This window comes from Microtus pennsylvanicus, chromosome X (assembly GCF_037038515.1).
Source record: "Microtus pennsylvanicus isolate mMicPen1 chromosome X, mMicPen1.hap1, whole genome shotgun sequence".
Taxonomy (NCBI): Eukaryota; Metazoa; Chordata; class Mammalia; order Rodentia; family Cricetidae; genus Microtus; species Microtus pennsylvanicus.
The window spans coordinates 26,741,356-26,757,195 of NC_134601.1; the positions used below are offsets into that span (position 1 = coordinate 26,741,356).

At 43.5% G+C, this 15,840-nt stretch overlaps 1 protein-coding gene across 4 annotated transcripts in view; it reads right to left on the bottom strand.

Moving 5' to 3' along the window:
- Trmt2b (tRNA methyltransferase 2B) overlaps positions 1-15,840 on the bottom strand; it is a 52,448-nt gene that overhangs the window by 26,635 nt on the left and 9,973 nt on the right. For all 4 annotated transcript variants that reach the window (XR_012909027.1, XM_075957968.1, XM_075957967.1 and 1 more), the window contains exons 4-7: positions 15,234-15,288; positions 12,676-12,810; positions 11,760-11,859; positions 10,704-10,774 (exon numbers count right to left, since the gene is read on the bottom strand). Coding sequence is in view for 3 of the 4 variants with exons in the window: in XM_075957968.1 (XP_075814083.1) it covers positions 10,704-10,774; positions 11,760-11,859; positions 12,676-12,810; positions 15,234-15,288 (361 nt within the window). In the remaining variant the exon portion in view is untranslated. The remainder of the gene's footprint in view (positions 1-10,703; positions 10,775-11,759; positions 11,860-12,675; positions 12,811-15,233; positions 15,289-15,840) is intronic.

Here is a 15,840-nt window from a genome sequence, read left to right on the forward strand (position 1 = left end):
CAGCCAATGGTTTGGCATTTAAGTCAAGAACTTCCCACAATGACAAAAAGATGGAGAATATGATGCTAGAAAGTGCTAAAGGTTATAAAAGCAGCCAATGAACTCTAAGATTCAAAGAACAGGAGACAGAGAAAGAAGAGAACAAGCCGGGCAGTGGTGGCACACACCTTTAATCCCAGCACTCAGGAGGCAGAGGCAGGCGGATCTCTGTGAGTTCAGGGCCAGCCTGGTCTATAGAATGAGTTCCCGGACAGCTAGGGCTGTTACACCAAGAAACCCTGTCTCAAGAAACCAAAAAAAGAATACGAGAGAGAAGAGGAGGAGGAAGATGAAGGGAAGAAGAGGGAGAAAGAGAAGAGAACACAGAAAACAGAACAGATGGAGGTACTCAAAGAAATAAGAAAAGTCCCTACATTTTGAAGTATTAGTTTCCAGATGAACAAGGCCTAAGAACTGTCAGTACAATGAAATAAAGAATGGGCCACACGGTCATCAAATTCTGGGGATAAAGACAGTCTTCCCTAGTCTGTAATCCAAGCACTTGCTAGGTAAAAGCAGCAGGATAGCCACAAGTTCAAGATCAGACTGGTCTATGCAGTGAGTTTCCAGACCAGCCAAGGTTACAGAGCAAGGCTTTGTCCCTCTCCACCCCAACCATCAAGAAGGGAGGAAAGAATAGATAGGGTCCCTAAAAGTGTCCAAGAAAGGAGGCATTACCTACAAAGGATCAAGATTTGTTAGACTCATTCACACTGCTGCTCAGATGGCCAGGAAATACAGTCTGCACTCTTTACAAGGTCAAATGATTTCAAACCCCAAATTTTATTTATTTTTTTTTCATTTTTTTAAATTTATTTATTTATTAAAGATTTCTGTCTCTTCCCCGCCACCGCCTCCCATCTCCCTCCCCCTCCCCCAATTAAGTCTCCCCCCAGCCCGAAAAGCAATCAGGGTTCCCTGTCCTGTGGGATGTCCAAGGAACCCCCACCTCCATCCAGGTCTAGTAAGTTGAGCATCCAAACTGCCTAGGCTCCCACAAAGCCAGTGCGTGCAGTAGGATCAGAAACCCATTGTCATTGTTCTTGAGTTCTCAGTAGTCCTCATTGTCCGCTATGAAGAAAGTATGGAATTATACATACTAGAGTACTACTCAGCAATAAAAAACAAGGACTTCATGAATTTTGCATACAAATGGATGGAAATAGAAAACACTATCCTGAGTGAGGTAAGCCAGACCCAAAAAGAGGAACATGGGATGTACTCACTCATATTTGGTTTCTAGCCATAAACCAAGGACATTGAGCTTATAATTAGTGATCCTAGAGAAGCTAAATAAGGAGAACCCAAACCCCAAATTTTAAACCTACAAACATTTTCAGTCATCTCGGGGCAAAAAAAAGGGTTACATATAGACCTGTAAAAATCTAACAATTATGACCTAGATAGCTTTCCTCAAGAAGATGAGGGAGATTGTACTCTAGACAAATGAAGGTGCAAACCAAGAAAGCAAGACAAGACAAGCTATAAGAAACAGGAAAGACAAGACTGTTGGGTGTGGTGGTACAGAAATGTAAATGGCACTCAAGAGGCAAAGGCAGGACTGTGTCAAATTCAAGGCCAGCCTGGTCTCCAGAGGGAGGCACAGTCTTCAAACAGATAACAATGACAAAAGACAAGACTACACAGCAGTAAAAATTCCAAGGATGTGGGGACAGGGAAGATGGTTCAGTCAGTAAAGTGCTTGCCATACAATCATAAGGAATAGAGTTTTGGGTTCCTAGCACCCACAGAAAAGCGGGGTACAGCAGCAGCCACCTATAATCCTAACCAAGCAAATAAGCTCCAGGTTCCGTGAAAGAATCTGTCTCAAAAATTAAACTGGAGTATGATTAAGGAAGGTACCCAACATATACTTCTGGCCTCAACATGTACAGTGACAACATGCATGCATTCATAGGCATGTGTGCTTCTGTGTAGCAACTTCCAGAGACAAAACTCCCCATCTTGGAGAGAAGTTCATTAAAACACAGGATGTTAAAGGGGAGATGAAACAGCAGGATATCTTAAGAGGAGGTAAAACATTTCATCCTTTAGGGATGATCAAAAACTCAGAAAATAAACAACCCAAAGGCTTCAGGAAGTCTCTAAAACTGATCAGATTCACTCGACAGTTCCTCCCAAAGCATGTGTAAGCAGTGAGAACTGCTGAGAGACACTCTCAGGATAAGCAGGGATACCTAGAAGACCCTGAAACCAACTGTGCTGCCCAGAAGAGGCAGATCAGCCAAGCTGCCTGGAAGAACCAGAGAATAGTCAAGCCACCTGTAAGAGGCTCAACAACTGAGTTGCTTGGAAGGACACTCTCCAAACTGTTTACCTGCCTGCAGAGTGTGCAGCATGCTCTAGGTTTCCGGCTTTCATGGGATGTTGGGGTGGACTTTCCATGATACAGCAGTCTTTGAGTCATTCTGCTCCAGTAAGTAGCTCCTCCCCCATACTCCTGTAAGTAACCCCAATAAAACTCACTGGTTCACCAAGCTCAGTTGTGGTGGTATCCTCACTTTGGTCTATCATTGGTTCCCTATCTGGAATAAGTAGACATTTGACCATGTCTCCCCAGGAATAGTGTCACACAAAAGGTATATATATATATATCCTCAAACACACACACACACAATTTAAGAGAAAAGTCCCAGGATGATAGTGATGCAGAAGGCCTAATGGGACCCGGAAGACAGATTCCAGAGAAAAGGTCTTTGGGGAAGAACAAACGGAAGCTATTGAGCAGATGGAAAACACTAATGGATGCTTGACGGAGCTTCTAAAGCATCTGGGGAAAATTAGCAAAAGGTTCGTAGAAAACTAAGCAAGTATGGAAAGGAGGCAATTGTCCATGCCAATAAAAACAAAAACTTAAAATGGATCTACACTATAGTGCTATGCAACTATAAAAAGGAAGTATAAAAGAAAGGACATAAAGTTTGAAGAGAGATGTGGGAAGGGATCCAGGAGGAATTAAAGATAGTAGTGAGGAAATATGATCAAAATACATTGTATAAATATATGAAATTCTCAAATACATAAATAATATTCTCAATGGAAGTACAAGCCAGCTGTGCCATAACCTGTAATCTCAGCACTTAGGACTTAGAAGTAGGATGTTCAGGAGAGTTCAAGGTCATCCTCAGTTACATAGTAAGTTAAAGGCTGGTCTACATGAGAGAGAGAGAGAGAGAAAGAGAGAGAGAGAGAGAGAGAGAGAGAGAGAGAGAGAGAGGGAGAGGGAGAGGGAGAGGGAGAGGGAGAGGGAGGGAGAGAGAGAGAGAGAGAGAGAGAGAGAGAGAGAGAGAGAGACTGTGTTTTAAAATCCCAAGTGTAAAACACTGTATAGAGATAGCCTCTTTTTAACTACAAAGGGAGATTTAAAATAGCTAACATTTTTTCAACACAAAAAAGAAAAAAAAAATGTTGCCGTAAAAGGAGGGAAAAGTCTGGAAGAAGGGTCAGAGATCAATATTTGACTTCTCTCTATTTGTTTGAGACAGGGTCTCTCTATGTAGTCCTGGCTATCCTGGAACCTGCTATTTAGACCAGGCTGGCCTCAAACTCACAGAGATGGCTGGATGCCTCTGTCTCCTAAGTGCTGGGATAGGATTAAAGGCATGTGCCACACCCAGCAAAATTTGACCTCTCTGAACGCAACTTTATTTTCTAGATTTGTCTCTAAAATCACAAAGCTATTTCACAAAATTATAAAATGAAATTAAATCAAAGGAACAAGAGAACCAAATCTACTAAGATGAAGATGTAGTGCAGTTGGGACTATGCTTGCCTAGCATGCACAAGACCCTGGGTTCAATTCCCTGTACCATATAAACCAAGTGTGGTGACAGGTGCCCATAACCACAGCAGTAATTCTCCAGGAAGTAGAAAGGGCAGGATAAGCAGTTCAAGGTCCTTTAACCTCAGCACTCTGGAGACAGAGGCACACGGATCCCTGGGAGTTCCAGACCAGCCAGCCAGGGCTACAAGGTAAAATACTGAAATACTCTCTCAGGAAAAAAAAAGTTAAGTCATGAGGTCAAGACCAGTGTGGGACAGGGACACCAGGACACACATACACACACACCACACACACACACACACACACACACAGAGAGAGAGAGAGAGAGAGAGAGAGAGAGAGAGAGAGAGAGAGAGAGAGAAAACACATGATATAAATAAATATCTTTTTTTTAAATCAAAATCTTGGTCTGGGAGGGCATTTGTGCAAGCATAAATACCCAAGTTTGGGTCCCAGCACCCATGTTAAACAAACAAGAAAATGTGGGCATAGTAGCATATACCTGTAATCCCAGCAAAGGAGGATGGCAAGGAAGACCAGGAGGGTCTCTGGGGCTTGCCAGCATCCAGTCTTCCCAAAAACTCAGAAGGTCCAGATTGAGTAAGAGCCCTGTCTCAAGATACGGCACATACTGCCAGGGGTGCACACCGCCCAGTGCCCTCCCGTGGTCTCTGCAAACATGGACATAAGTGCACACACCTCACACCCATGAATGTATAGACACTATATACACACAAAATTAAAACATTAAGTTTTTTATAAACCGGAAAAAGTCAAGCTTATTGGCTCCCACCTATAATCCTAGTTCTCCGAAGCTGAGGCAGGAAAGCAGCTGCAGGGCTGGGGACAGCATGAGCTACACAGGGAGTTCCAGGACAGCCTGGCCCTTCAGAGTAAGCCCCTGACTCGAAACGACAAAAAAGTCAAAAGGAAAAGCAAAAATGTGGAGCTATGGGCTGGCAATATGTCTCAGAGGACAAAGCTGCTTGCCACGTAAGCCAACCCACACGGTGACCGGAGAAATCCAAATTCTACAAGCCATCCTCTGATCTTCACAGTCATGTTTCACACTCATGTATACACCCCTGAACCCCCATATGCAAGACAAATAAACTATTTTAAACTATGTTTTAAAAAGGTATCTGCACTAAACATCAACAAGCCCTTTTCTTTTTTGTCCGCAATACAGTATAACAACTACTTACATAGCTGATGGTATGTACTATTCACACAGCGTTTACATTGTGTTAAGAATTACAAGTAACCCACGTATCATCAAATTATCTGGGAAGACAGGCATAGGTGATATGCAAACACTACACCATTTTTTATATAAGAGACTTGAGCATTCATGGACATTGGTATCTATGGGGAGCCTGGACCCAAACCCCAAAGATACCAAGAACAAATCTTATTAAAATCCTGACTTGAGAAAAACAACTATAAGAAAAATCAAAACACAAGCCAGGGGTGGTGGCACGCACCTTTAATCCCAGCACTCAAGAGGCAGAGGCAGGTGGATCTCTGTGAGTTCAAGGCCAGCCTGGTCTATAGGAAGATTTCCAGGACAGCTAAGGCTTCATAGAGAAAAAGCCTGTCTTGAAAAAAATTCAAAACACTGGATAAATTAATATCAAATCTAAATATCAAATATTTTATATTACGGGTGGTATAAGATTATATTTTTAAAAGTAATTTCTTTCTCCTAGAACTCATATCAAAATGTTCACATTTTATGTGATCCGTCTACAGTGTGCTTTAAAAGAATCTAAAGAAGATAGATGGAAAGGTGAGAACACAGATAAAACAAGAAGTATTAATTTACTCAACACGGGCCAAACTCACACATTGTGTATGAATCAGTCCTGGGTGCTATACTAAGTTAGATACCGCATAGCTGCTACCTCCACAGGCTTGTGTGGGAAGCAACCACAGACAATGAAATATGGTGTACCAGGTGCTGTACAAGAGATGCGCAGCAGAGATACCCACGTGCAGAGGACAGGGATTCTTAATCAGACTGAGGCGTCACATATAGCTTTCCATAGAACTGATGCTTGAAGCGAATCTTGGAGAATAAATAGCAGTGGCGGTGATGGGGATGGTTGCAAACTGAAAACATTCTAGAAAGAGAGGGCAAGCAGGCAGGAATGAGATAGCATGGCAGTGTCGCACGGGTTCAGTACAAATGGAGAGAAGAAAACAGGCAGGCATAGGGCAAAAGATAAGGCTGGGAACCTTGCCATGAGGACCCGAAAGTGGAAGGGTAAAGAATTTAAACTTTCATTCTAAAAGATACTAGACAGGGCAGGCAAGATGGCTCAGTGAATAAAGGCACTTACTGCCAACGCTGGCAGCCTGAGCTGGATCACTGGGACCCATATGGTGGAAGGAGAGAATTAACTCTAGGAAGCTGTCCTCCGATCTCCACATGCGTGCCACGGCCTGTGTGTGCATGCATACACAAACACACACATACAAATACAAACAGGGTAATTTTAAAAAAAGATATAAAATGACCGGGCAACCACGTAGAGCTTTTAGCAGGAGAATGGCACTATGTTATTTTCAGTTTACAGACGGCTGGGACTCTGAGTGGAGAAGAATGCAATGAGAAAAGAAGCCAGGGAGATGAGTGCAGACATTAAAGTAGAAGTCTATAGCACGAATTCTAACTGGTCTTAATAAATAGAACTCGGAGTCAGATATTAGGCTGTGAAAGCTGAAGGATCGGAGAAGCAATGTGGCCAGCCACTAGAGAAATCTTTTACTTCTACCAATGCTCAGCAGCATCCTCAGACTGCAACTGTCTCCACCAAGCATCAGTCTGAGGAGGCAGTCTGAGGACAGGGCCAGCCCTTTGGTCTGAACATTGGTAAAAGTAAAAGGTCTCCCTAGTGGCTGGCCACACTGCTTCTCTGATCCCTCAGCTTTCACTGCCTAATATCTGACATGAAGTTTTATTTATTAAGACCAATTAGAATCCGTGCTACAATTGCCCAGATGACAGAGAATGGTCATTTGAACTCAAGTGTAGAACTGGGTAGGTTCAAGATATTTCTACAATAGTAAAACAAGCAAAGACTTGGAGATGGGTTAGATGTCAAAGAGGAAGGGAAAACTGAGACAGGAACTAAGATGACGTAAGTTTCTAGTCCACTAGAATGCCAATAACTAAACTGTGGAAGAAACATTTGGGAAAATAAGAGGATGCGCTTAGTTTAGGACCATGGTTATCAGCACGAGGAAACTGTGTTCACCAGGGGACAGTGGAAGCAATTCTGGTTATTATCAACTAATGGTACCTAGTAGATGGGACACTACAGCCACTGCTAATCATGATACAATGGACCTAACGGCCCCTCACAAGAGAAAATAAACACAACACAAAACAGCAACAGCACAGACGTTGAGAAGACCAGATTAGGACAACCCTGATTCCAAAATCTCCAATTAATGGCTTTTTAAGGATGTTCAGCAGTCTCTGGGAAGTTCCTCAAGCTTAAAACAGCTATATAATGTAAATACAAGGTAACAGCTATCCATTTATTAAGCATCTATTTAAGGCACCAGTTAAGATTGGATGCTAACTCCCAAGAATATATTCAGAAAGAAGAAGGCCTAGTATAGAGTCCTCTGGGACACCAACAATGATAATAGGAAAGAATTGATTTTTTTAAAAAAAAAATCCCATGAGAGGGTTGGAGAGATGGCTCAGAGGTTAAGAATACTGGCTTCTCTTCCAGAGGACCTGGACTCAATTCCCAGCACCCATATAACGGCTCACAACTGTCTGTAACTCCAGTTCCAGGGGATCTGACACCCTCACACAGACACACATGCAGGGAATGCACATGAAATGAATAAAATCATTAAAAAGAAGAATTATGAGAGAGAGAGAGAGAGAGAGAGAGAGAGAGAGAGAGAGAGAGAGAGAGAGAGAGAGAGAATGCACAGTCCGAGTCAAGGACATGAGGTGTACCCTCCTCTAAAAAAAAAAAAAAAAAAAAAAACAAATCCCATGAGAATGACTAAGAAGTAGTCAACAAGGCAGGAGGAAAGTTCGGGCTGGAGAGATGGCTCACGGGTTAAAAGAGCTTGTTGTCCTTCCAGAGGACCCAAGTTCAGTTCCCAACACCCACATCAGGTAGCTCCAGGGGAGCGTTTGCAAGCACCTGCACACAAATGGCATGTGCGTGCGTGCGCGCGCGCACGCACACACACACACACACACACACATAAAATAAGTATTTAGAAAAAGTTAGGAGGAAAGCCATCAGAGAATAGGTATCAAAAACCAAATGAAAGCAGTGTTTCCGGAGAGAAAATAGAATAAGACAGATACAGTGCTAGAGGAAGAGACAACAAGAGTAATAAGCTAAGGGCAGAAAGCTTATATGGTCTTTGACAAAACTGAGTTCACTGATGGCTTGGGCAAGATCAGTTTCAGTAGAGTGTTCAAGACATAAGTAAGAACCATTAGAATGTCTTAAAGGTGGGAAATATTAATCATACCATGAAGCAAAAAGAGCTATAAAGTGGGGATGGCCAAAGAAACAGGAGGAGGGGTGTGCAATGAAGGACAGGGGACCTAAGAAGCAGGAATGAGTCCAAACAAAGAAAAGCATGAGCCTTTATGGGACAAGGGGAAAGAACTGTCTCTTTCACTTAGACAGAAGTAAAGAGTGGTTGGACTTCAGTGACGTTTGTAGATGGAAAACAGGCAAAGAAATTTGCTTCTGAGAGCTCTTTATGTTAATCTTCCAGTGCCAAAGGTAAAGGTACTAAATAAGTGGATACTAGTTGTAAAGTAAAGAATAATGCGCCTGCAGTCCACGACCCTAGAGAAGCTAAGTAATAAGGTGACCCCTAAGAGAAACAAATATAGATCCCCCTGGAAGGGGAAATAGACAAGATCTCTTGAGAAAATTGGGAGCCTTGGGGTAATGGGAGAAGGGAGGGTGGAAGGGGAAGAGGAGCGGAAAAGAGGATGGGTAAGGGAACAGAATAGTTGAGATGGGGGAAGGACAGAGATGGAGAGCAAGGAAAGGGATATTTTGATTGTGAGGGAGCCATTATGGAGCTAGCAAGAAACCTGACACTAGAGAAATTCCCAGGAATCCACAAGGATGACCCCAGATAAGATGCTAAGCCATAAAGCTGAGGGTGCCAGAGTTGGCCTTGCCCTGTAGTCAGACTGCTGGATATCTTAAATGTCACCATAGAACCTTCATCCAGCAACTGATAGAAACAGAGGCAGAGACCTGCATTGGAGCACTGGCCTGAGATCCTAAAGTCCAGCTGAAGAGTGGGAGGAATGGGAATATGAGCAAAGAGGTCAAGACCATGCTGGGGACACCCACTGAAACAGTCTACCTGAGCTAATGGGAGCTCACCAACTCTAGCTGGACAGGGAAGGAACCAGCATAGGACCAAACTAGTCCCTCTAAATGTGGGTGACAGTTGTATGGCTGGGGCCGACTGAGGGGCCACTGGCTGTGGCACCAGGATTTGCCCCTGCTGCTTCTACTGATTTTTTTTGGAACCCATTCTCTTTGGAAGGATACCTTGTTCAGCCTGGATATAGTAGAGAGGGCTTGGACCTTTCTCAAAGCAATGTGCTTTACCCTCTCTAAGGAGTGGATGTGGGTGGGGTGGGGGAGAAGGTAAAGGGAATGGGAGGAGGAGAGAGAGTGGGAACTGGGATTGGTATGCAAAATGAGAAAAGATAGTTTTTCTTTTTAAAAAATGCAAAGAAAGGTAAGCGTTTGGAATAATCACTAACAAGAAGCCAGTGACAACAAGAGGCCAGTGATGCGGCTCACTGGAACAGTGCTTGCCACCAACATTGACAACTTGAGGTTGATGCCTGAGATTCTTGTCCTCTGACCTCCCCAACTATACCACAGCACACACGTACAGCGCATATGGCACACACATACACACACACACACACACACACACACACACACACACACACACACACCAAGCACATAAATAAATGTAATGAAATAGAAAAATCCCCCACAAAAATAGGACAAGAAGGTGATTCTGAACGGCATGGGGATTGTGGAAAATGACTCTACAAAAACAGCTGTGTCCTAGATGGGGCGTTCTGAAAGCTATCATGTGTCCCATGAAAAAGTGGCACCCCTATGTCAGAGGCAAGAAGCATTAAAATGGTAGGCGCTGGTAAGAATGAAGGGGGGAAGAGAGCCATCTGGGAGCCTAGATTGAGGCTTCGGCCTTTTGCTGTTCAGATCCACGAGCACAGGCATCATTTAAATGGAGTCGCCACTGTCACCCTCTCCAGGTAGACTGCCTCAGACACAGTAGGCACCAGAAGTGGGCCCGCAAAACGGACAGACTCAGAAATGTCTCAGGGGTCAATCCCATGAGAAATTTGGGTTTTTGTGGTGCCAGGAATCAAAGGCAGGTCCTCATCAATGCTAAACAGGCAGTCCTCAGCTCAGCCTCATGATGAATGCCTCACTGCCAAGCCTCCCGCTCCCATGGTATTTCTTTGTTCTGCTAAAAGCATTAACCTTTCAAATATTTTGAACACCTGACTCAACACAGTGGTCTCAGCAGTACTGCTTTCCTGTAAATTCCCAGCTCCCAGCGTCCCTGGACCCCTTGACATTTCCAGTAACAACAACAGTTCAGTTCCGCCTCCCACTCTCTACCGTCCCCGGAACAATGTTCTGCCCACATTAAGAGGTAGGCTTTCAGCACAGGGCCCCTCCTTTCCTCCAGCAGTCACACGGCAGGCACCCATATTAAAATGTCACTGACGTGCAGTTTGAGACTACAATTACCTTCCCCAGGTCATCTTCCACTAGCCCTTGTTCATTTTTACCTGAGCCACTTGATTGTGTTTCTCTGGGATGTTTTTCAGATGGCTACAAGGTACGCAGACAACATTCCCATCTACGTGAAGAAAAGATGATTTATTTATATGGTTTTCATCCTAACCCAGCAGCGTCCCTCCTTTGGGAGGCATATGTTGATACAAAGAAGCAAAAGGCCTAATTCAAGTAGACAGCTATTTTTTCAGAGAAAACATAATTGTTCCCTGGTTTAGCTATTCATCAGCTAGTTTTTAAAGGAGCTTGTCCGGAATGCTCCCTCTCATACCATGAGTGTACCTTGTGACGATATTTGCTTTCTGTTCAGTTTCTAAGAGGGAAACAAAATGTAACGGGTTTTGTTTATCTATTACTGAATAATAGAACACTGACGTCAAAAAGTCATTTAATTCAGCACATGAAGGGAAAAGCCAAATGCGTTGCTTGTCCTAATGAACTGTAGTTCAAGGCATATGGATATTAAGCAGTGTGACTAATATCAAATGATAGGGCTTTGACTTGGTTTATTGAAAATGGGCAAATAAAAAGCTCAGGGGTAGAAGCTGGGAATGGATGCAGGAACTGAGTCTCAGAAAATGCCACTGTGATTCCCCTTTCCCTTCCAATTCTTTACAACGGATTCAGCACAGAAAGCGCTAGTTTTTTAGGTCTATGAGGATGGGGATTGAGAGCGACTCACAAACAGTGAGGGCACTGCTCCCAATATGGACAGGAGCAAAAATAAGCATTGCAATGACAATGATGAGGTGGCAGCAGTGCTAACAAAAACATTTACTCTAAGCCCTCACTGGGATATCTGAGAAATTGCATTTAGAGGCAGTATAGGCAAGGGCAGTGATATCTATCACTGTTGTAATGATCAGAAATTAGCCCAGACCAACCTTGCGGCCATGAGCTGCATCCAAGTCAGCTGGCTTTAGGGTCTTTGTGTGTTCCACTCCTATTGACACTGTTATCTGTGCCCTCCTCATCCCTTTCCATGATTGTTCTGTATTTTTTGTCTGTTTTGTTTTGTTTTGATTTGATTTGCTTTCTTTTCAACTGACCTCTCCAAGTTCCTAGGTAGTACCCCACAGTCTTTGGATTGCCATCGGGGCCCTGGTTCACAGAGAAAGTGGACTTATTTCGGTAGCCATTGATGATGGGCTGCCAAGAACAGAAGGGAAGAAAGGAGAACAGGAGATCAGACAAAATCAAAGAGGACAACAAGAAAGAGAACACAGCCATGTCCACTGAATGGGGACCAATGTTGCTGACTTGGAAGGTGTGGTACATGGGAAAGCCTGTGGCTGAAATGATCCAAACACTCTTGACAGCATATTTCTCATCTGTGCTGTCGATTTGCTTTTCAATAACGTTTCCTTGCTACTCTGAGAAAGAAAAAGAAATTTCAATCTTGCCATAAAGCAGGAGCTAGCAAAAGTGACCTGTCAAGAGCTGGAATAGTTTAAGCTTTGCAGGACATATGACATCTGTCATAACTACTCCATGGTGACACTGTAACCTCGAAAGCAGCCACAGACACAAACAGGTGGGTTAGGCTGTAATACAGAATGACAGATTTGGTCTAAGGGACATGGCATGCCAACTTCTGCCATAAATGAAATTCTGCTATTTGGAAGCACTGTTAGGAAGGTTTTTGAAGCCTGGAATCTGCCTAAGGAGCTAGCAGGCTAGTGGCTGATAAAGTGGGCTCTGTATCAGACAGTCCAGAATATGTAAACATTAGCTCTGACACTTTGAAGATGTGTGCCCTAGGTAAACTGCCCAGTCTCTGTGTTCTCTGATAGCTTCATTTACAAAATGACAGGACCTATCTATCCCTCTGGGCCATTGTAAACAGAAGAATGAGAAAATGATGCAGGGTAATCACCCGCCCCAGCAAGTGCCCTGTGACTATTACTGATACCATTAGCCATTCCAAGGCCACAGCAGGTAATAATTAGGGAGGTGGGGACTTACGGAAGGTATAATAGGATGGAGCTGACAATGCAGCCCCTCTGAATGAGGGGAGGCCACTGTTCCATGGACTCTATGGAGGAACTGCAGGTAAGACTCTAGTCTTTGTAAAATTGTCTTCTGAGCTTCAAATTTCACCTGCAACAGAAAGAATATAAGCAATACAGCGAAGCATTTTGTATTTTCACTGCAAAGAAGAGACAAAAGAGGATCTCTCCAAGATGCTTGGGTTATGCGCTTAGCAGATAAGAGAAACAGGAAATCTAGCACAGGCAAAGACTTAATAAGATGCCAAGGAAAGGTCAAGAGGGAGTTCTGTGTGAGCTCATCTTTTCATCTGACCTTTAAGATTAAACACTTAAAGTATATGTCAGTGCTGCCCAGTAGAACGTCCTATAATGGAAATGTTCTGTCTCTGCTGTGTTCTCCACACACAGTAGCCATTAGTCACGTGTGGCTAGAGCACTTGAAATGTGCAGTGCCTGGTGAGACTAAGGAAGGGCTCACAGGAGAGATAAGGTTGGGCACGCAATGTTCTAAACTGCCTCAGGTAGTTCACACGGGTAAGCAGCCTTCAGAGACAAAAGCAGAGGGAGGGATGCGAGCTTAATGACAGCACTTCAGAGCAGCCCTGCTCAACCTTGTCCTCAAGCTCTGCACCAACCGCCTTGAATTCAATTTTCTTTAATGTCACTGCATGTTCTATTCCTACTGGTCCTGTTCTCCGTACCTGACCTCTCTGCCCTTGTGTTCTCAGTTCTACTAGTCACAGCCATCACCTGACTTCTCCAGGTTCCCAGGGATGCTGTTAGGATGCCTTGCTCTCTGATTCTTGGTTGATGGTTCTGCTTTCTTTCTGTCATTCTCTGCTTTTAGTTCTTTCAGATTTTTCAAGTTTACTTTTTATTTTCTTGTGTCTGGGTGTTTTGCCTGCATGTACTTCTATGCACTATGTGTGTGTATGGTGCTCATGGAGGCCAGAAGGTGCCAGATTCCCTGGAAGCAAGTTACAGAGGGTTGTGAGCTGCCATGTGGGGGCTAGGGATTAAGCCTGGGGCCTCTGGAAGAGCAACAAGTGCTCTTAAGTACTGAGCCATCTCTCCAGTTGCCCTGGTCTTTCTTTCTTTCTCACCACGTAGTCCTGGCTGGCGTGGAACTCATTATGGAACTGGGCTTACCTCCAGCTCAAGAGCCACCTATCTCTGCCTGCCAAGTATTGGGATTAAAGGTGTGTGCCACCATGCCAAGCTTTATATTGTCATCCTTATAGCTGAGTGTATGTAAGAGTGGTGTGTGTGTGTACACATACAAACACTCTTGTACTTTGCAACATGGGATGTGACAAGAGCAGCACCATTTTAGGCATGTCAAATGACTAAAACAACATAAGAATATGGGGCTGGTGAGTTGGCTAACAGTTAAGAGCACCTGTTTGTCCTGCAGAGGACCCTGGTTCAATTCCCAGAACCTACATGGTAACTAACAACTGTCTGTAACTCTAGCCCAAGGAGATCTGATGCCCTCTGACCTCTGAGGCACCAAGCATAGAACATAGTACACACATACACAAGTAGGCAAAATACTCATACATATAAAATAACAAGTAAACCTTCAAAATTTGTGAAAAGAAAGAACATGACAACAAGTCTAGAATTTTCCCCTAAAGACCTAAGATTTATTTATGGAAGCCAGTGCCAAAAGAATCACTACTTAGGGAATAGTATGAGGAACAAAAGTACACTGGGTGGAGTATTTGGTCATCAGCATTGACTAGGTATGGTCCTCACCACCTTCAGAGAACTGAGAGAACCGGAGATAGCTGAGCTATATGCATATATATTTTATGTATTAGTATACCACCCAGTTCAACCAGGTGCAAGTTCCTTCTCTCACCTAGCACTTCTCATGAACAAACTTGCTCCTGGCGAACAAGACATCTGCATTATGCTCAAATTGTTCTCTAATACATCAATCCACTGGAACAAATTTGTTTTCAAAGGAAGCATTATGAAAAATTGACTATACTTAAATTTAAACAAACATATGTGACTGGCGGCTCCCATGTTGGGAAATTTGACCATATTATTACTCTTACACACAAGAATGACAAGAAAAGCAAAGAAGAGCATCAGCAATTGGAAATATGGCTCTAGAGTTTAGAAGCAATAACTAGCCTAAAGTTCAACGGTCAGAGTCATTAGCACACCAGTTTTAAAGACCTTCAGGGTAGGCTGGGAACATGGTTTCCTTGACACAGGGCTTGTCTAGCATTTGTAAAAGCCTGGGTTTAAGCCCGTGATTGGTATAAAGTAAGTGGGATGGTGCACTCCTGAAATCCAGGAGGCAGGAGAAGTAAAAGGTTTGAGGTCATCCTTAGTTACAGAATGAGATGGAGACCAGCCTGGGCTACATGACACTTTGTTTCAAAACAAACAAACAAACAAACAAACCACAAAAAGGCACGTAGGGCAACTGGACTGAACTCTCCAATCAGGTTTTGGGTAAGTCTACTGCCATTTTGCAGCAGGAATAGGGGGAGAAGGCTCAAGCCTGACACCTACCTTGAGCTGTTCTTCATAGCTCAGCCTCCAGAGCGGAGTCACAACGTCAGCCAGCCTTGAATAAAATAATTCAGACATGCCGTTCATGATCTAAATATGTGCTGAGCACCTACTATGCATAAGTACTTCCTGCCACCAGTCTCTGATGGTTAACTTATCAATTCAGAAGCTACAACTGACTCTCATTCTCCTAAGGAGATGGGAGTCTGGGAGAAGAGCCCATTTGGGTGATGCTACTACTTACCAAAGCAGAACAGATGGGCAAATTCAATATAAGAAAAATCCAGATTTATCAAGTGGTAATTAGTCATATTACCAAAAGCTTTTACTTCTAGGAGTCTCTAAAAAGCTTACCTCCTTAATAATTTAAAAATATAATTTGACTCCAAAAATACATTTGTTGCATAAAATGATGTATATTAGTGCTTGTTTAGCTCTAACAGGACTATTCATGCCCAATCGATGTAGTAATTTTTCTTCTCTCTCCCTACCCAACTCCCCCCATCTCTGAGACAAAGTCTCACTATGTAGCTCTGGTTGGTCTATCAATACATGTATACCAGGCTAGCCTCGAACTCACCCACTGCTTCTGCGGCCCAAGCACTGA